General features: G+C 39.4%; 2 protein-coding genes across 5 annotated transcripts; one reads left to right on the forward strand and one right to left on the reverse strand.

Moving 5' to 3' along the window:
• Positions 1-1,384: 1,384 nt before the first annotated feature.
• On the reverse strand, positions 1,385-17,026 carry LOC6547676 (dnaJ homolog subfamily C member 7). 4 transcript variants are annotated; one of them, XM_026980406.1, is made up of 5 exons: positions 16,476-16,566; positions 11,244-11,324; positions 3,110-3,562; positions 2,207-3,051; positions 1,385-2,141 (listed from the first exon to the last, which is right to left on the reverse strand). In XM_026980406.1, exons 2-5 carry the CDS (start codon positions 11,249-11,251, stop codon positions 2,056-2,058), a joined length of 1,392 nt encoding a protein of 463 aa, XP_026836207.1. In that variant the 5' UTR covers positions 11,252-11,324; positions 16,476-16,566; the 3' UTR covers positions 1,385-2,055. The 4 variants fall into 4 exon arrangements, with proteins under 4 accessions (XP_026836207.1, XP_026836208.1, XP_001976224.1 ...); XM_026980407.1 differs by lacking the exon at positions 16,476-16,566 and adding an exon at positions 11,392-11,633; XM_001976188.3 differs by lacking the exon at positions 11,244-11,324 and having other exon boundaries at positions 16,476-17,026.
• Positions 17,027-17,262: 236 nt separating this feature from the next.
• LOC113564328 lies at positions 17,263-20,564 on the forward strand. The gene is made up of 3 exons (XM_026980975.1): positions 17,263-17,816; positions 17,891-20,322; positions 20,378-20,564. The coding sequence occupies exons 1-3, from the start codon at positions 17,444-17,446 to the stop codon at positions 20,504-20,506; spliced, it is 2,934 nt and encodes a 977-aa protein (XP_026836776.1). The 5' UTR covers positions 17,263-17,443; the 3' UTR covers positions 20,507-20,564.
• The last annotated feature ends 572 nt before the right edge of the window (positions 20,565-21,136 follow it).

Here is a 21,136-nt window from a genome sequence, read left to right on the forward strand (position 1 = left end):
AAAGTCAAGCTCCAAAATTTGGGCACCACTGAAACTCATGTTCCCGATAATAGCTAAACGTTGAGAAAGGCACCTATGAAATCTATATGTTTTCTATATATCTGCATATGGATTAATGTATATGTAAATGGATAAAAATATATAATATATCATTGTACCTTATTTTGAAACAGAGATGTTTTTTTAGTCACCTAAGTCTGGTCGTCGAAAAGTCACCAATCCAAACCCAACAACTGAAACCAACCAACCAACAAACAAAAAGCAACCGCAAACTTTTACCTATATTATACAAATACAAATACAAACACAGTCGTCACTAGTTCGTTAAAGAAACAACAACAAGAAAATAAAACAAAAGCAACGCAAATGCAGAAACAAAAAGCGAAACATTGTACATTTTCGTGTTTATTTTTTAGGTCCTAATGATTTTTGCATAATATTTAAGTAGCTTTTATTTTTATATGCAAAGCAAAGCAGAGCAAAAACAGAAACATTGAATTAATTTATATGAATATATATACATACATACATATACATACATGTATAAAACTAATAAAAATACGGGCAAATTAGTTAGTCACATAAACGAGAGAAAGAGATAGATGGTTAGTTGAGGATGATGAAATGCAGTTCGGCTTTTGCTGCTGCGTTTTTTAGCCCTAGTTTTTACCTTAGCATAGAACAACAAAAATCAAAAAAACAGCATAAGTCCAAACTGAAATGAAGAGTCATGTGTAAAAAAACAAAAAAAAAATGGAAAACTATATGTGAATAAATTAATTGTCTGTAAAATTAGCGAGAATTTGTTTGGCATCAATGTGCGAATTGTGTGCTCGTGTGAGTGCGTATGAAAGTAAACCAAAATTAGTTTATTCTGAATGTGTAAGCAGCAGCTAAAAAACAAATAAATGTGTGTACCTATTTGTCTGACAAGCATTGTAAACTGTGTGTTTTTCTATAAATCCAAAAAAAATTTTTGAATGCAGGCTATAAATTGGAACACTGAAAGTGCTCAAAAAAGCGAACTTCGTTATATAATAAAGATGTTTCCTATTTATTAGGGTGGTGACTTCCAAAAACTCGTTTATACTAAATATCAGTAGCATAAAATTCAAATATTTTGAGAAACGCGCAATAATATCGATAGTTGCCACTCTACATCTACATGGCGTTAACATACATTTTACGCGCAGCCTAAAAGCAGGCAACACATAAGAATCTGATCTGGCAACGCCGAGTTGTCCATTTGAAAACTAATTTGCAACTCAAAATTCAAATTATATTATTCTAATTGCATAACATAATGAAATGCAACCACTGCTATCAACTTTCCAACAATTTAAGCAGCGATTCCTCCACCCTCAAAAAGTAAGAACATCCAACATTTTCTTTGTTTTCAATTTTACTTCATGTATTTTCTTCACATATAATCTTCATCGTTTAATTTCACAAAATGAAAACTAAATTGTACGGATTTTAGCGTTTTGATTGATTTGTGTTGTGTTTTACCGTAGTTTTTTTTTTTTGTTTTGTAACTTAGAAACGAAAATTAAGTGTCTGGCTTAATGTTAAAAATATAATTGGTTATATAATAAGGCTACGCTTTCATTAATCATTAATTAATCAATTACTCCTCTATACATTCTGAACGAACGCACGTGCAGAGTTCACAAAGGCCGGCGAAGCCAACAACAACTGGATATTGCAACTTTTTTATATATTTTTGTTTGTCTAATTTCATAATTCTCCTATGGTTTATTTTTCATGATTTAATGTCGCCGAAAAAAGCCGAGAAACATAATTTAAAATGCACAATTTTTACGAAAATTTAGTTGTATGATTTGATTTTGAATAGATTTCCAAAGAAGTTTGCTTATATTCTTCCGTTAACTAATCAAAACGTGCTTTTTAAGGGTTTTTTGGAAAAAAAAACATGCAAAAATATTTGAAATTTGTGCGCTGCTGTGTTGGTTGGGTCGCGTTGGCCTCCGATGAGACAGAAAATGTGGGTTTGATGGTCTTCTTCTCTGTGATGATGAGCAACACGTTGGGATCTTAGAACTCAAAGTTGAACGAATTATTCCGGCCACCGCCGTTGAATTGGAAGAATGAGCGGAACATTTGATTGGGATCGAAGTCGGCTGTATTTGAAAAACGTAAGGGATTAGCATTTGCCCATTCTTTTGGTATTTCATTTCGTTCTCACCTTGCTCCTGCTCCTCGATATCCTGGCCGCTGTCGTAGCGCGTCTTTTTGCGGGCATCAGACAGAATGGCGTACGCCTCGCCCACCTCCTTGAACTTGAGCTCCTCCTCCTTGCGCTCCTCAGCACTGCTGTTTGCGTGTCGATCGGGATGATGTACCAGCGCCTTTTTGCGATACGCCTTCTTGATCTCATCGTCGGTGGCATTGCGTCCAATACCCAGAATCTTGTAGTAGTCCTTTCGCTTCGACTTCTTCAACGCAAACTTGGCCTCGCGCAGCAGTCGCTTTATCTCGGGCGTCTTCTCCAGCTGCAGCGCCGTCTCATAGTCCGCCACCGACTCCTCGAACTTCTCCAGATCATTGTAGCAGCGGGCGCGCAGTAGCAGTGCCTTCAGATACTGGCTATTCAGCTCCAGCACCCGATTGCAATCGGCCACGGCCTCCCGCAAATTGCCGATACGTGTGTTGACCAATGCTCGATTGTACAGCAGTTTCGAATTGATATCCTTGTTGTGCTCGTCGATCTTCAGGGCGTCCGTGTAGATAACGTGTGCCTCGCGATAGCGACCCGATTTAAACAGCATATTGCCGTTCTCCTTCATCTCCTTGAGCTGCTTGCACTTGCTACGCATCTGCTTCGATTTGTAGTGGTCAGGGTCCAGGGTCAAGGCGCGCTCAAAATGCAGAATTCCCTTCTCCAGATTGTCCGTGTAGTACAGACAGAGACCTCTCACGTATATCGCATCCGCCGACGTGGTGTCCAGCTTCATTACGCCCACAGCAATGTCCAACGCCTCGTCACATCGCCCCAGAAAGGCAAGACACTCGGCCTTCAGCAGGCGATATCTGAAAGATTCAGTGCGATTAGTTTGAGTTTCTAAGAGACACTTGATCGCAGACTTACTTCAAGCAGGCGGGCGCCAGTTTCAAGGCACTGTCCAGGTAGAAGACCACATTGCGATAGGCCTTTGTGTCGTAGTTCGTTTGAATGGTGGCCTCCAGTTGGCGCAACTTCTGCACCGCCGTCTGTTCGCCAGCAACAGCCGTGCTCTGCGAGTTCAGTTCGTTGACCATTTTGACGGCCTGCTCGGTGCCAATGATATCGCCAAGGGCCAGACAGCATTTGGCCACCCGTACGTAGGCCTTCTCGAAGCCCGGATCGATGCGTATGGCATGGCGGGCGTCGGTCAGGGCGCGATTAAAGTTGAGCAGCATCATGTAGCAGGCGGCCCGATTGCCATAGTATGCCGCCGAGTCCGGACACAAGGATATGGCGTCCGTGTAGAGTTTGAGTGCATTCTGATAGTTTTGCGCCTTGTATTGGTCGTTGCCCAGTTTCTTTTTCTCTTCGGCAATGCTGCAAATATAGAGAAACAATTTCCTTGTTCAATCCTTCATTGCACAAAAGAATATACATAGCATGGTCTACATCATTTGAATTTTTAATTTGATGTCGTCGTTGAGCGAGGCGAAGTAACTGCCGCTGGGCAAAGTCGCCTTCTCAAGCAGAAATGCACAAAACGGGCACAATGAAAAGCAACAGGAAGTAATCCGCTTGCTGTGGACTAGACGACTTTGCCAGCTGCACAGTGACTCGAAAATCGGGCTGAATGTGTGGCATTAAAGTGGATTTCCGCTTAAAACCACATCAGCTGATAATAAATTGATCGGATTAATGTCTGTTATGCTTTTAAGCGAATTATTTAAATACGCAAACGCTTTAAAGGCTGTTTTTTATTACTGATTTATGGCAATAAATCAAATAGTTTGCAGCATTAAAAGCCTGTTGATATATGTAGCTGAAGTCCTTTGAATTGGCTGATAGGAGATTGGTTCGCTAGTTGCAGTTAATAATTGGACCTAATTTCCCTCACATTTTAGCACACTGTCGCCGCACCGCATCACTAGAATTTTCCATTTGAAGGAAGTGCAACAACCTGCGCCAAGCTCAAATGGGCCAAGAAATTATGGCATCACAATGGCCGCCAATAGGGCGACACTAATGCGGACGCCAAAGAATCCCGAAAGCCAAAGAAGTTCCCTATTTCGCCCCCAACCACCCAGCCACAACTCTCGAAACACAAAACCCACTTGGAGTTGTGCCAGCTAGGGTGTGTTCACTGTACTGAGACCATTGTCGCCATGCCAGTACTACGGGGGCATAGTGCTCCATGGCTTTTCACTCCGCCTGCTTGTTATTTATTTGCCCATGGTTTCGGTTCTTCCTTCTGGTGTTCCATTAAAAATACATTGGTATATTAGAAATACTGGGTGGGTTTTCATACCTTTGGCACTGCAGCCCCTTCTATGCTTTTCTAATTTCTGCTTGATTGGAACGTTTGGAAAACTGTTTCTGTTTTCCATTTGGGAAGCTAAGCTTGCATGCATTACACGACATAAGAACCCTTATGAACAGCCTGAATATTTTTTTTGTAAAACACCATTTTGATTGTAACTCGTGAAGCGATGGGAATCGCATGCGAATAAGATAAGGCGTGCAAACAAAAGATGTTAATTACTGCTGAAGCATGGAAACCACGCTTTTTTTACTTGCTTCTCCAGCAGACAAATAAAGAAGAAAGGGCGTAGCCAAGTGGGTGGTTTTGGCTTATCATTTTTTTCTCTTTTTCAAGTGCTCAGCACAAAACTTTTAATTGCTGCCATAACTTGCCAAAGCGGTCGCGGCCCAAGCCGCAAATGGGGCCAAAATGGGGGTTTCGGATATCTAAGACGGGTGGCATGCAGCAATTCAGTCAACAGCAGCAGCAGCAGCAGCAGCAGTTTGCATAACAATTAGAGAAACCCATAAAAGTCAAAAATTCGCTCGCGCTTGATTGGGCAACATTTTAGAAAGCCATTTGTTAGAGCCTTCCTTGCATTTTTCTGCCCAATAGCGAAGCCCTTCGGCCATTTGCCACCCATGAAAGTAGGCAACGCGGTTTGCATTTGCAATTCAACTTCAATATGGGGAGCCTTGATTATACATACTTCAGCTTGCAAAAGGAAAAGAAAACTGAAGAGCTGATTTAAATTAAGTAGTAGCGGGGAAATGGTGGAGAAATGGCTGGCACGCCCAAAAAACATGAAAGCCCGGGCTAGATAAATAGGGCTCAAAGAGGCACCGTCAACTGAGCGGCAGGTGAAACAGGTAACAAAAAGTGGTAAACGGAAAGCGAAGGAAAAAAGAGCCAACAACTGCGAGCAGAAGAATGAATGCAAAGCATGCCAATTCAAATATAAGCATGTATAGATTACAACTGTTATAAATAACACTTGGGGAGTTATGCGTGACAATAATGCCTTTGGAATGACTTATTACAGTAATTTTGATGTACCTCATAAAGTACAAGGCTGTACTTAAATATAAGTTATTACTCATTAAATCTCTCATCGCCTTCACAATAAACAAATAGTGTGTCCTTGGCGCTAGCAATGTGACCACCACTGTGCGTACGTGTTGGTCCGCATGTGCAAATGCCTGCAGGTCACAGTAGAGTTCAATGCGCGATAAGCGAAGTCAATGGTAGCGCGCATTGATGGGATAGTGTGGGTTGGTCGGAATAATCATTCCCTCATGAATATGGATGGCCTGTCGGGCAAAGAGGGAGAGATGGGGGGATGTTGTAGAAGGGGGCGTGGTCCGTGATGACAAAACTTTTCGCACTGCCATCGAGGGAAACTTGGACGCCATGTGACATGTGCTGCAAGAATCATGCAAAGTAGATTGTCAGGATGTCAAATCTGCGAGTTAACTGATGCGATAGCTTCAGACCCACAATTGCTACAGTGGGACCACTTGAGGTTCGAAAGTTGCACACTCTGCTTGATTACTTTTGCAAACATTTAGTTAACTTTTAAGCCGCCGCTGAAAACCTACTTGACCAAGTCAACTGACTTACAAAGTTAACTGAGTTTTCAATACTACTGATACACACTATCAGTGTGGTTTTATTTAGTTTAAATACAGCTAACTGCTGTATCTAACTTGCACTAACAGCAAGTTGAGGCTATAAAATGTGCAAGCTGATTATAAAATTATAATTTGTATATACATGTTAAAGTCGCCTGAATGAATGGTATATCGTTGTTTGCTGTTGCTACTTTGCCATACAATCTACACACAGATATTTCATCTGTATCTGAAACATACTTAAAGACATGAAAATTTCCGCTTTCGCAATTTCCGGCAAACTTTTCCGCCGTTCATATCTAACTTCCCAGTGCACTGCCATTAGCATTCCATTTTGCATTCTGCCACATCAAATTTGCCTTTGACAATCGAAAAGCAAAACAGAAACTCTCTCTTATTCTAATTCTATCCAGCATTTCACTTACCGCGGCAGAAATGTAAATTCCTCCGAACTCATATACAATTTATTGAGCATTTGGAGGAGTCAGACTTTTGGGTTTAGGTGCTTTTCGGCATATGAAAAGTAAAATTAGCCTAGCTGATTTAGACAGCACCCATTTGGGGTTGGCCAATCGATGGGCAATATTGGCAATATTATTGTTCGATGATCTTTATGCACCCACTAACGCGAATAACTACAAATACAAGTGGCTATCAAAAGACTATTTTGGCGAACACGTCGTTATTGCTGGTGGTCTCTGGCAGCCAACGGAAGCGACTGATGTTGATGCTGCTGCGTGGCTGCTGATGTGGCTGCCGCCGCTGCTTGCTGCATGTTGCCGCTGCTGCGGGCGATGATTTTAATGCGGCGCCACGTCGAGCAGCTTGAAGCCGAGAGCCCAAAGTAACGAAGGCGAAAACTACGACCATGTTGCCAGTGTTGCAGTGGCAGTGTTGCACGTCATTGCACCATCATTTCACTTCTTTTTTTTAAGACCTAACTATGGCTGTAAAAATATGTTTTTATGTTTGCATCTCTCAATATTAAACACAATTACAGATGCATGTGAGCAGCAGATGAAATTTCTGCTGTGAAAACTACTTTGTTGCATGCACTGTGCTTGCAGCAAGAGAGCCATTTTCAAGAGAGCAGAGAAGGCATTCGTGGCATTGTGCAGCGCGCATGTGAGAGAGTCGGGAGTGGGGGGAGGTAAGGAGAAGAGGGGTTTGGGTGGTGCAGCCAGTGGGTGGTGGAGCCTCTCAGCAGGCGACTTCAACGATACGCCAGACAATGCTACTAGCCATCTAACAGCCATTTGTTGGTCAATAAGAATAGGGCGAGTGCAACCCACACAACATGGAACTGCAGATACCCTGCTCCTTGTTTATTTATAATATGCTGCTTGAATAGAACAATATCAGCCTAAAACAAATACGTCGTTATACACATTTTAAATGATATTTTTGGTATAAATCAAAGGATTAATAAGTAAGATTCGCTCTCAATAAACGTGTTTCATTATAATGAATAAAGAGTAGTTCAGCAATGGAATTTTAATATAATGCGTACATAACAGTTTACGCCGCCAAGAAGAGTCAATATTTTATGGCAACACCCTACAAATTCCACTTCAGTTAACGCTGAGCAGTCAACAAACCCTTTGCGAAAGCGCATATCAAATAGTTTACCCGTTTACCCATCACAACACGCTTTAGGGAGGCGTGGCCAAGTGGGCGGAGGAGCGGGCAGCGGACATGACCTGCCACAAGTTGAAATTGCTTGCCACCAGAACCGAACGCACACAGATACCTACACCAAGATGGTACTCGCTGTGGTACAGTGTAGCGTCCCTAAGACCAATTTGGTTGCATTGATTACACTTATTTCTATCTTTACTGTGGGTTTTGCATGCCAAGCTGAATTCGATTTGTAATTAGATTTATAAAGTGCAAAATAATCAAAAATCACACAGATATATATTTCGAATTAAGATTCTAATTTTATGGTTTCAGTTGCCCATTTTTCACTGTATTATTGTGACTCACGTGGACCACGCACAGTAGGTCAATGCGGGTTCAGTGTTTTTGTAGATTTTCTCTTCTCTTTTTTACATTTTTTTTTTTTTGTGTTTGCCCCCAACTGCGTGAACCGGAAATGCTGTGCAGACATAATGGCGGCCGAAAATAAAGGGAGCGAGTACAGTAAAACACTGCTGGGCGCAGAGCCAAAGCAGCCAGGGCTTAAGTGAATAGGGATATGAAGTTTCCAATAAATAAAAGAAAAGCCAGCTTAAGAATGGGGCGAAACTTTAGGGAAATGTTCGAGGGAGTACGTATAACAAAGTTAATGAACCTGGCCAAGAGTCGGTCTGAAAGTTTAAGCCAAATTGCTGAAGTTGAGCTGTTTCTAGGGGGGGATTTGCGATTCAAGACAATGTTGTGGCCAAGCATTGTAAGCCAGCATTTTTCAATGTGTAATCTTAATAAGTTGGTGTTTTTTACCTAATTGGTTAATTTTTTTTAGGTGCTTTAGATTGATGCATACTTTTCGCCATTGGTTGCACAAGAGTGGTTATGCCAACAATATGAAATACATAATTGATTGTTTGTCTCACCAGCGCCCCCATCCTCTTCATCACCAACCCCATCATCATCAGCAGCATCATCATCATCATCATCACCATCATCATCGTAGTTATAGAACACTTGCAAATGGATGAGCTCGTGTTCTATTGACACTTGCTTCAATTGAATTTATGTTCCCCACTTCTGGGTCGTTGTCCGACCCATTATTCGATGTGTTAAATGGTTGGGTGCTCCCAACAGTTGTCAGTGGCTAGCTATTTATGGCACACACAATACGTAATAAAAGTATACACGTACATATGACCGGCGGGACTTATGACGGTGTGGAATGTGTGCTCTTAACTTTATACGACATATCTATGGGATACGTGCTTGAAAGTAGGATTGGTCATAGATTAGAGATAGAGTGTGCCGCATAGATACGAATGATCAATTGCCATGGGAATTGCAATGAAATGGAAAAACAACAATATAACTTTGTTCGATTAAAGAGAAATTGCTCAAAATAAGATTTTCCTCCTACTGTTATCTTATTAGATTCACAAATGATTTATAACGCAGGATAGCTAAAAAGGGATAGCACATTATCAACATTTTTGGGTATTGAACACACAAAAAATTATAAGCCATTTCTCAGACCATAAATTTGCACTTTTGTGCAAAGAAAACATACCGTAAATCATAAGCCGGGAAATGCATTTTCCCTTGACACAAAGTGGCCCATAAAAATATGACCAAGCGCAGCAAAATTGCGTCTCCAAACATATAATTTTAAGTATTCCACGAGGAGGAGGTGGCATGTGGCATATAAACAGACACTGGCCTATAGTTGACTATAGTCGACTTGAAATGCATTTTGGGGCAGAGTTTTCACACTCGAAATGGATCGGGTTACCCATGTGAGTCATTTGTTTGCCTGCAACTGCAATAAAGTGCATGCAAAATTTAATGCCACTGCAATTTAAAACGCAATCTGCCCGCCCACAGAAACTACAACTGCAACAAAAATTGCCACTGCAACTGCAACATGAGCAGCAGATACGCCAACAACAATGGCGGGGCATAAAAACATTTATGTCGGGGCAATAAACGACACACCCAGCCAAAAAAAAAAAAAAAAAGCTGAAATTTAAAAAAGACAACACAAAAACCAAAATTATAGTGCGGTAGCAATGCATTGTACATATTTTCCACATGCAGCAGTTTTTTTTTGTATTTTCATTTCATTTTTTTTTTGGATAAGAATTTGCGCCGACGACGACCTCAATGTGCCATATGCCAGCCAAAGCTTTGCTACCCCAAAAAGTTGGGGCCAACACATGTGCCCAGAGACCCCAAAGAGGCCCCCAAATGCTCTCCTAGGAGAAAGGACTGAAAACCAGAGGCTAAAATGGTCGAGAGCCAGTGCATTTGGCAGCCCAGTTGGGCTCTGACATTTTAAAGAGATTGAGAAATGTCGAAAAGATTTTTAGTTCGCCTGTTTTTTTTTTTTGTATCGGCACAGAGTAAGATATATTTACGTACGCATGTCAACGATTGAAAACAAATATTACTTCACAACAATAGTTTAACACGTACTACGCATAAAAGGTTATTTTTCTCTTGATTTCTTAAAATATTACTGTGCAGAATTTTCGCCGTTTTTTTTATTTTTTTTTATTGGCCTTGATTGCATTGGTCAATGCTCTTTGCTGTGGGGTTTGGGAAAAAGTGTGTGAAGGGCAAAAGGCTGGCGACAAATCAAAGTTGTGAAATGAATCATCATAGAGAAAAATACGAAAGTGTTTCTCTCAACCCTTAAATAATGTATTTGATCTATGTGAAATGACTTTCCCACTCTCTAGAGAATTTATTGAAAATTAATTCTATAAAAGACCTGAAATGTTTAATTATGGATTTTTTGCAGACAGCTAAATTATATTGATGAATTTCTTATCGTATTTAAATGGATTTCATGCAAATATTCTAGGCATATTTTTATTGATATTGTAAAGCTTTATTCATAGGTTATTTTCGAAAAAATTAACAAATTCCCATATTGATTGCTAACTAATCAGCCGTATTATTCAACCCATTTGAATGTGTGAATGTATCAATTGATTTAGAATTTCAACGCCTCTGCACGTGGCGGTTGTGGGGCCCAGAGGTGAGTTGAGAAATCGCAACAAATGAATATGCAACGAACACCAGGCGACACCCAAACAGACAGAAATATTTATATATAGACGCAACCGATTTAAAGGCAAAATGGTGCTTACAGTCTGGTCAAAATTCGAATACAAGCAGACAATCAATTTTAATTGAATTGGTTTGTATTTGTTAGCATAGACAGCATTCTAATTGACTTACATTCGTAACTTTTAATGCTCAAATCAACTAAAATAAGTGTTCATTAAGTTACATTGGTATTGCACACAAAATGGTATGGTTTCTAGACAACATTCACTATATTTTTGATACAAGCTGTGTTGTTGGATGGGTCAACGTCGGTTTATTTTTGGTTTTTTCTGTACTTTGGGCTTTGTATTTGTTAGCATTCGTTTAGGTGATTAACAAAATTAGGTAGACATCCCTAAAAAATAAAAGAAAACAAAAAACTTACTACAACATTTTATTCAGCTCGACGTTGGATCGTTGGGGATATACAAAGATTTAGTTGGCTATTCCGTCCGGTCGAAGTGGGCTATTTTGGAGCACATAGAAAGTAAGTCACTTTAAAATCGCTTGAAAAATGTTTCGTCTGCGTTTACCGGTTCTTCTACTTATTTTGTGATGATTATTCGATGTAAATTTGTAATTTTTTGACACAGCGAAGACAAACAACTCAAAGCGAAAATTCTTGGAGCCTTTGCTTTTTTCTTTATATAATATATTCAGTAATTTTTCCCCTTCCGCAACTTTTTCACAATTTTCGCGACGAGCGCGGAAAACGACGTCGATCGACGCACTGCTGCAAATCGCGACTGAGTGGGCAGAGCGACGATCCCCTTCAGTGCTGCCCCTCTGCCGCTGACAACTGCAACGCAGCAGAGCAGCTGACGAGGAGAGAGAAACGAGAGAGCAAGCGCCGCGAGCAGAGCAAAAGGAAGAGAGTGAGTTGCCACATCAAAGGGATCTTAGCAATCACATTTAATTGGACCTTTTTTTTTAATCGAATCGAATAATCAACATAAATGAACACAGTCGCAAGAACTATTGATTTTTCATATATAATATTTAAATATTTTAGCCAATACTTTTTTAGTAGAAAACATAAAAATAAAAGTAAAAAATAAATCATGTTAAAGGAGAAAATAGCAATGAATAGGTGATTTGTTGTACACATTTGCATTTTAAAATGCCATTTTTTGCCGAGCATGCTTAAACTCTTCCTCAAAATCGTGGAAAAGTTGTTGCACTCTCTTCAGTTGTCTTCCTCAATTTCATTCGCTTTGTTTCTGGTCAACATTTTTACTTCCCGTTGTTTAAGAAAGCACAATTTTGTAGATATAAAATATACAAATCTATAGATACCATATATGTATGTGCATAAGGCGTGTCGTGGATTTCAATCGAGACATATACAAGAGATATCGTCTGCTGACTGTCTGATTTTAATTAATGTGTTTTAATGAAACCAAAAATGGCAAGACAACAAAACTGGACATTCACCAGGGAACATGATGAAAATTGTGGTTTTGTGGAAGAGTCTCTGATAATGATTCGGTGAATATGAGAATGCAAAAAGAAACCACAAAATAATGCCCAACTAGATCCAGTTCACTGTCAAATTGGGGCAATTTCAACAGCAATTTAGGTTACATTCCGCTGCAACAAGTGGAATTACGAACTCGCAATTGCAACCAAAACCAAGTGAAAGTGCCGACCCCATGCAATTAAAACCGCCAACCACTGCCGTGAACACAAAAGCAAAACAAAAGAAAATATTTAAGCAAAAAACTAAAACAAAGGCTGATGATTTCCAGAGAAATTGCCACAAATTTCCAAACTATGATAACAAAGTCGCAAAAAAAAAAAGAAATAAAAATACTAATAGGTCTAACTAGTATTCGTAAAATCGTAAAAATAGCTAATTTCAAACTGTAATGGCGCCATCTAGTTAAGTGCCCATTTACAAGCTGCCAACACCTACAGTTTGAAACTGAAAATGGAAATGCCTTTTCCTCACCCAACATCATGCACGCTCACTCTCTCTTGCTCTCTTTGTGGCTACACTGCAAGAATACGCTTTGTAGCAATTGCCTTCTATTAAATTTTTATTGAAATACATATTTCACTAAATATGTTAAGTATTAAATGTTCGCATTTTATAACGCACTATATATTCAAACTATGTATAATTAATTTATTATCTTTCTACCTACTTTTTAAAGCCAGCTAAAGTCGTCAAAGGCGGCAGACTGGCTAAACTGGCTACCAGTTTCGATACAGACAGATAGGGGAAGACAAGACCGGCGATTAATGGGTAGCAGATGACAGCTGTTTAAGCTTTTTGACATGATCAACGAAGGATAAGGGGATATTGCTTTTCACTGCTGGCGGCAAAATTGAGCCAATGCATTTGAATAAGTATTAGCGATAATGCAACGATAAGCCTAGAGTGGTTAACTTAATAATATAAATTATATAAATTGACGACTTCCATTTTACACTAAATGGGATCGTTTCCAATTCGATATACTTTCATTTATTTCAGCTGACTTTGTCGCATTATTCAAACGTCTCTGGACAAAAAAACCTTAATAGAACAAAATTGAATACGCGCTTGCCCCCACAAGATGGGCATTACGTAATTTCAAGCTATTCACCTACTGTCTTATTGTCTTTAAATGACTGCCACTTTGCAGAAACCCACCACATCCGCTCAGAGCTTCTCGAAACAATCAAGATCTTTAATATTATAAATATTGGAAACCATTCAAGTTTCTTCCACGTCTCTTTTTTGCCCATTGTGTTCTGTTTGTAGCCTCGTGGCGAATCAATAATTTAATTGACCCACTTTGATTGAAGTCGAGCAATAACTTTTTCGTGGGCTACACAGTTGGAAGCTAATTACCCGAAGTTATAGTTGGCCAAAAGTTTAGACGAAATAGCGATAAAGTTGTACCAAAGCGAATTTGGGTCGAAGCTACGTTGAAATACAAACGTCTGCTCCTAAAAGCGTTGATGGCCGTAAACTTCGTTGATGGCCAATAAGTAGAACAAAGTGCTGGCCAAACTGTAATGCCTGATAAGGTTAACGAGCAACAGTCTTCCATCGATGGCAAAGTCTAAGCATTTGCTTAGTTAATATACACAAATTCAAGTTTTACGAAAATATATGTTTTTTAATAAACAACAACACTGGTTATTCTGAAACGGAAAGGGCCCATCACATCACAATAATTAGCTATGTTCATTATTTACTTATCAGCTATTCCAAGCAAAAGTGCTTTTTAAGAGCTGTAATGCTCAACATGTGATCATAACATCTAATCACAAAACATAAGCTCAAACTGTTATTATTTTTAAACTTAGTTACTCTGAATTAAGTTTTTGCATACATATATCCAGTTAGCATGAACGATGCCCTAGCCTTTGACCTTTTGCTGGTACACCCAAACGACCTTGAACTTGACAAGGCCAAAATGTCGCACCGATATCTATAAATATAAAATAAAATCAGTGGGCTGATGCTGTCAACCTTTCTACAACTGCATAAAATGAAATTTCACGTTTTTCGGGGTCGGCATTTCTAATTTATCAATTGGTTGCAAACGGGTTTCCTCACCACTTCACCTCTTCCCCATCGTCATCATCAAGTTTCCAAGTAAGTGCAAACAACAAAAAACCATAATAAACATCTTATTTCCATGGCTATGAGTCAGTTTGACCAGACGAGAGAAATTGTTCCGCCTTTTTTTTTTTTTTTTTTTTGCCCAAGTCCTTGAACTCTAAAAGGCGAAATAAATTTACTAATGGAGATTAGAAAAAAGCTGAAGGCCTATGAGACATGAGCGTAGAATTTTGCGCTTGGGTTCATTCACATTACATTTTATTTTGGCCAACTTTTGTGGTAGCGTTGTGTGTAGGTTGCCATAAACTTTTGGCATTGTCTTTGTTTCGGTTTTTTTGGCGATGACTGTACTTGACTTTGAAACTCCTCCAGTTGAACGCGTTTAGTCAGTCAATAGTCCCCCTGTGAAGCCATCACCTGATGGTTGGCCATACAAATCTTATCTATCCGCAGTGGATTATTGGATTATTTTATTGCAATACAATCACAAAAAGTAACGCAAATGCTATCGAAAATATCGTAATAAGCGAAAAAACAATATCAATGGTAAAACACCAAATATGAACTCGATTTTCCCAAGTGCAAAATTCCTATTTTCACCACAATCAAGTGCTGAATACGATTACTCGAAAACAAGGAAATAAATAAAATAGCGTCAGTTTAAATGCAAATAGCACTTGTCCCAGGATTCTCCAATTACCCCTATTCTCCAGAAGACTCTCTTCCAACAAGAAAATAGAGGTTTACAACCCAACTCTCCAAAACTTTGCTCTTTGGCTTCCCCAAATTGCCTATAAAACAGCAAGCATGCCTCCATGCAGCAGTTCAGTACTGAGTACGTTATCAACCGCGATAACACCGCTTAAGCCAATTTAACTTTCCAATTTCGTGATAATCAAATGGCTCTAGTTCTTTCCATAAATGGAATTAATAAAAAGGTTTAATAAAATATAAAACTCAATCGTGTGTTTTTTTTATCAAACCCTCGGTCTGAATTCGTAAATATATAACTGTTTATGTTGGCAAATTTGCAATAATATGCACCATTTAACCGGTTGATTGTTCTACACAATTGAAAACCTAAAAATAATGATTTCCCAAAATTGTGATAACAGTGCTTTTATGTACCATTATTACAGCAAATACAATACTCATCAAGATTGTCCTTAATTTCCAGCTACAGTCATTTCTAAACTTTGGCTTTAATGCCAGCTTGTTAAACCAAAGATACTCGAATTTCAAAATATAACGTGCCCACACACACAGAGGCATTGAAAAAGATTGGGCGGCAAACGGAAAGTAAAACCAGTTTCAAACAAGAACTAAACAAAGCGCACCTAGCAACAACATTTGGCATTACAGTGGAACCTTCCTAAATCAAACATGTTTAATATCTGACACCTAAATAGTTTGCACAAAACAATCAAACATATTTGTATTAAAATTTTATAATTATCTAACATAATAGTTAACAGCTAACTAGCTAACGTATAACAGTACAAAAACACACCTTTGCAAGGGAATGCCCACTGTAAACTGCAGGGCGTTTGCGTTGGCGTCGCTGACGTTTTATATGTATTTTTGTTATTTGTTTTTTTTTTCTATACTTGCTACGTTTGGCTGCTGCCCATGACCATGCCAAATAGGTGCGACAAGGAGGGTCAATGCGGCAGGGGGAGGGAGCTAGAGGGAAAGAGACCCCGGGCAATAGATTACATAAAACACCAATGCTATCAAAAACTTGAACACATATGTAGCTGTTATCGCACAGTTTGACACTGACTACCAGTTCTATGATTTAATCTGTTAAATTTCTGTTGCTGTTTTAGCACTTTTCAATATTATTATATTAGAATAAATTGAATAATATTTACGAAACGATTTCACATTTCATCGAAATGTTGGATTTGGAAACTTCACATACAATTGCAATATTTAACATTACTGGGCATAAACATAGCTACAATTTGGAAGTCACTTGAAAGCATATTCACAGACGGGCAGTATCGTTAGTTTTAGAGCGACTGTAAAGATTTTCCCGTTTTTATTTTTACTTACGTTGCCGCGTCCTTGGGCACAATTTCCTCTGCTGCTGCGACATTGGCGTCAACAGCCGGCTGTTCTCCCGTCATTTCCACATCCATCTCGGAAATAGATGAGTTTTCGCTATTATCGCTAATTTCAATGACTTCGTCGTCCATGCGTGGCAATTTCAAAGTAAAAGAACGACAGCAGTCAGAGTCCAGTGCTTGCCAAACGTTGTTATTTGTCAATTCCCCTTTTCTTTTCTGACGTTTTGCTTTTGCGTCAATGGTACGTAATTGTGCACGCGTGTGCGTGTGTCTGTGTGTGCACCTGCGTATGTATGTGTGTAGCACGCGCGCCGTGTTAAAAATCCAAGATTTCTGGTGCCTTCGATTCGATTTACTTTTTTACGCCTTTTCCTCCTGATCACTTTGGCTCCGCTTTCAGTGCACGCTGCTGCCCAATTAGTTGTTAATTTCGAAATTTGTATTTTGAATAGCCGAACGAACCGAGCAGACGAAAAAAGCGTGTGATGCGGAGTAGTGGTGGAACCGAACTAGTGGTGTGCCAAACGCACAGCACAAGAGTATAAATATATCGATATACTTCTGATAAATAAATATTTTTATCTTCATGTTTCTTATTGGCTCACTAATACCACTGATATCGTAATATTTTATACTAAGCAGCTTAATAAAAACTCAAGTCAGCCAAGCGCTGCGTGTTGGAGGTAATTCGAAATTAGATTGGGGCGAATCACTTGGGATCATAATGATTTGGGGCTGGAAGCCTGCTAAGCTGAACATCTGCTGGATGTGAACTCGGCTATCGCGAGCACACTTATCAGCTGATTCCCAAGCGGCGATTCAGTGTGTTTACCAACTTAAAACTTGATGAATGACTTTCTTTGTGTTCGCGTTTCTATTGCGCAGTGCACTTTCTTCAAAGCAGCTTGTGTCCTTTTTACAAGTTTGTATTTGTAGATTGTGAAGATTGTAACAATGGACGACAACGGCATGTTTATTCTCAATCCCGACTGTATTTTGGAGATAATGAAATACGTGATTACTGATTGCCAATCAAATAAGCGCCATGTCGAAAAGGGTACTCTTGTCTACGAGGATTTAATAAACCTTGTTCTGGCCCACGAATCCTTCCTCGAACTGCTTGCGGATAATCATAAGATACTTTACAAGGATCTTGAGTTGGTACTAGCGTGCAGGACCATAAAGCTGCTTATAGATCTTCGAGTGAATAAGCAATCGAACGACGGAGGATTTTTTTGGAGATCCTTTCTGGAATCGGTCAGTGAACGAAGTCCGTTCGATCTTCAACTGTCTTTCCAAGGCTTTTGCGTACAGATTCGAATAACAGGTAGGTCGCATCTTGAACTCCTAAGGCCTCTTAAACTTAAATAGTATTAAATATTATTTAAATTGTATTTTAAGGCATTTCGAACCACGAGACGTTAAATTTTGACTTCAAGCTCACTGCAGACGCATTGGCTGACATTTTCCGCTCCAACCAAAATCTAACCAGGTTGAGCTTTGGAAACACTGAAGTGCCTGGAAGTTTTTTCGATATCATACGCCATTGCGCCAATCTCGAAGAACTGAGATTCCCGCTGAATCCAGAGGTCGTGGCATCCCAATATGAACCAATAGTGAACTTGCCCAATTTGAAAACCATTTTAGTTACTGGCTTACAAAGAAGCGAGTCGGAATCGCTGTTTTTTAGCATTTTAAGGAAGTTGCACAGGCCAACGAGTCTTCCACCTTTGACACTAAGTATCGAAGATTACCTAACTGACCTTCATCGACCTGTAACGTTTGCCACTTTCAATTCATTACGATGTTTGCGTGTTGACGAACCCTATGCTTATTATGAACGAAATGAATGGGAATGGAGTGCAGTTTTTAAGGCCGAATACGATTTATCCGCAATGGAAGACGATAGCAATTCAATAGAGGATTCTCTTGTCACCATAAGATTGGGTGACGGTGTGAAGATCAAGTTTATCAGATCTGAAGGTAAACTTGAGTTAAAGTTACACGACAAGTCAGACATCAGTCAAATGGGACCTTTATCCAAACTGCCCAAGCTCACTCGTTTGGTAGTACAAAAGAAGGCGAATAGTTTGGAAAAGCCCGATTCACTTGCCGAATTCCTGCGATCAATGGCTCCAAAGGGGTCATTTGCTCTGAAGTCATGCAAAATAAATTATGGACGATTACATCAGGCTGAGATTGAAGAGCTTGCGAAAATAAAGTCACTTCGATTCCTCGCATGCCACTTACACGACGGGCCTGATATCGACTTCAGTCAGATGACTAACTTGCAGCACATGAAAGTAAATTTCCGCCAAAATAATTATTACATTTCTTCAGATGTAATCCATAATCTGCTAAGCAAATGCCAGGTGCAAGCAACCATTTATAGTGACAATGTTACAATTACCCTATTGAGGAATAAAAAACGTCTAGAGATTGATCTGTTCAATTGTGAAGACTCTTATTTTGCTATTCCCCTTGCCAAACTTAAGGACATTAAAACCCTCGTTATTGCAGGACAACAGGATGTGGATTATATTAATACGATCTTCGATGCTTTCGCAGCCAATTTAAGTACGATCGAAGAATTGGATTTGTCCGATCTGGAAGCTGCATACTGTCCCCGAATAGAATGGGTGAATTTCGCAAATATTTCCAAAGTGACCGATATTCAAACCATTAGGACACTTAGATGCTGCTTAACGGATGTGACTGGTGTTGAGAAATTGGCAGATCTAAGCCAATTGGAGAACTTGGAAATACACCATGCTGGAGATGGCAATCTTATCGAACTTTTCACAAAACTTGCTGAGAAAAATACAATTAAATGTATAAGTACTGGAAAACTCAACCACGAAGAGGTTTTAAAGATAACCCAAATGAGGTCGATAAGAACTTTGTTGTGTCGTTTATCATACGAGGATGATCTTCAATTCCTTGCGGAGCTAGCAAACTCAAGTGTCGAAGAATTATTTATTTGTGAATATAATTACACAATGCGGGATACAACCCCTGTGGTTTTGGGGACAGCGTTATTTAATCCATATTCATGGAAAAAAAAACTGGATTTTGTTGAAGCCGTTGAAGTTACAAAAATTACAGGACTGAAGAGATTATGTGCTGGTTTTAATGATCCGGAGAGTGCGCAAGTATTAGATAGACTACCTCTCCTAGAGGACCTAACTATTGGCAAAATTCCCTTGGAAAATCCGCTTAGGGTTCTAGCACTCAAGTCACCATCGACTCTCAAAAAATTGGAGCTATACGAATGGATTGGCTGCTGCGAATGTGAATATTTAAGTCAAATCGAAACATTGGAATCCTTAACGTGTTCTTTTCGTAATGAGACGGGCATAGAGCATTTGGCCAATATACAAAACCTTAAAGAATTATTTATACACAGTACTCAAGTTTCGCTTGGTAATCTTTACCGTGCCTTTGCCCAAAAAAGTGATTCCAAGTTGGAGAAACTTCAATGTCCAGTCACATGTTCTGATGAGATGCGTGAAATATCTCAGATTAAATCACTCAAAGTACTAATTATTTATTGGAAAAAAATGTGCGATAATTTATCAGACCTCAGTCGATTATATGAACTTACATCGTTGAGTTTAGTTGATTGGTTTGGAAGTACGTCAAATAGCGATAGCATTCTGACAATTCTGCAGTATTGTCAAAAGCTCGATCGGGTCGACTTGGGATTATCGTTTGGGGTGGCTTTGGACTTGGTCAGCCAAGTTAACAAGGTTCTGAGATCCATTAGAGATCCCGCTAATCAGAAACCGCTACAACTGAATATTTTAAGTAGATCGGTTTACCCGAAAATCCATGTAAGTAATCCCGTGTAACAGGGTTTTATAATTATTTTAAATGGTATTCTTGCAGGTGGAAGACATTGATGAGTCAGTCTTGAACGTCTCGTATTCGTACGAAAAAAACAGTGAAGGTGACGAAATAGAATTTAATAGTGATAGCGAGGATTCAGACAACTCTGATTCTTTTGAGTATGAATAGTTAAAAATAAGTTTAAAAAACACACAAAATCTGAATATTAAAACGCACTTCATACTGATCCAGCACATCGCTCTTGCCGCAGAAGAACTGGGCGGCATTTAGGAAGAATATCTGCTCCGGTGGCAAATGGGTGAAGTCCAAACGGGTTCGATTCTTCGCCTTTCTGGAGTAAGCAGAGAGGCGAGTTCTAGACCAGCAATATCACTCATGATTGCATCGATGTTCTGTCCATTGCGTGACAAGCAAGTGACTCCTTCATCCAAACGATGCGATCTAAATCGTTGATTGTTCCTAGTGTCAAAGGCGCTCATCAAGTGACGGCCCAAAATAAATCCCATCAGGCTGTATTTGAAAACATCTTCGCTTTCCGGCTGGAAAAATGGCTCTTGCAGTAGCCCAAGTGGGAGAACAATCACATTGGGGCGAAACACATAGTACGGGATAGCCTCCCCAAACTTGTAGGAATTGCTTTGTGAGAAAATACAAATTAATCACACTCCATTGCTTTGCTGACAGAACATAGACCTATGCGCTTGCAAAGTCAAATTTCATTAGGTCATCAGATCAGATATTATTTATTCAAGCACGCAAAAAGCTTTTAAAGCGAAAACCTTACGTTGTCCAAAATCA

Source organism: Drosophila erecta, unplaced genomic scaffold, assembly GCF_003286155.1.
Source record: "Drosophila erecta strain 14021-0224.00,06,07 unplaced genomic scaffold, DereRS2 tig00000092-arrow-pilon, whole genome shotgun sequence".
Taxonomy (NCBI): Eukaryota; Metazoa; Arthropoda; class Insecta; order Diptera; family Drosophilidae; genus Drosophila; species Drosophila erecta.

What these genes read in the sequence shown, in the direction of transcription:
- LOC6547676 (XM_001976188.3), bottom strand. Translation starts at nt 16,618, where the DNA reads ATGGACGACGAAGTCATTGAAATTAGCGATAATAGCGAAAACTCATCT. An exon ending in CTGGCGCCCGCCTGCTTGAA is followed by an intron (nt 3,052 to 3,109) that starts GTAAGTCTGCGA and finishes TGAATCTTTCAG; the next exon opens with ATATCGCCTGCTGAAGGCCG. An exon ending in TATCGAGGAGCAGGAGCAAG is followed by an intron (nt 2,142 to 2,206) that starts GTGAGAACGAAA and finishes TTTCAAATACAG; the next exon opens with CCGACTTCGATCCCAATCAA.
- LOC113564328 (XM_026980975.1), top strand. Translation starts at nt 17,444, where the DNA reads ATGGACGACAACGGCATGTTTATTCTCAATCCCGACTGTATTTTGGAG. An exon ending in CGTACAGATTCGAATAACAG is followed by an intron (nt 17,817 to 17,890) that starts GTAGGTCGCATC and finishes TTGTATTTTAAG; the next exon opens with GCATTTCGAACCACGAGACG. An exon ending in CGGTTTACCCGAAAATCCAT is followed by an intron (nt 20,323 to 20,377) that starts GTAAGTAATCCC and finishes GTATTCTTGCAG; the next exon opens with GTGGAAGACATTGATGAGTC.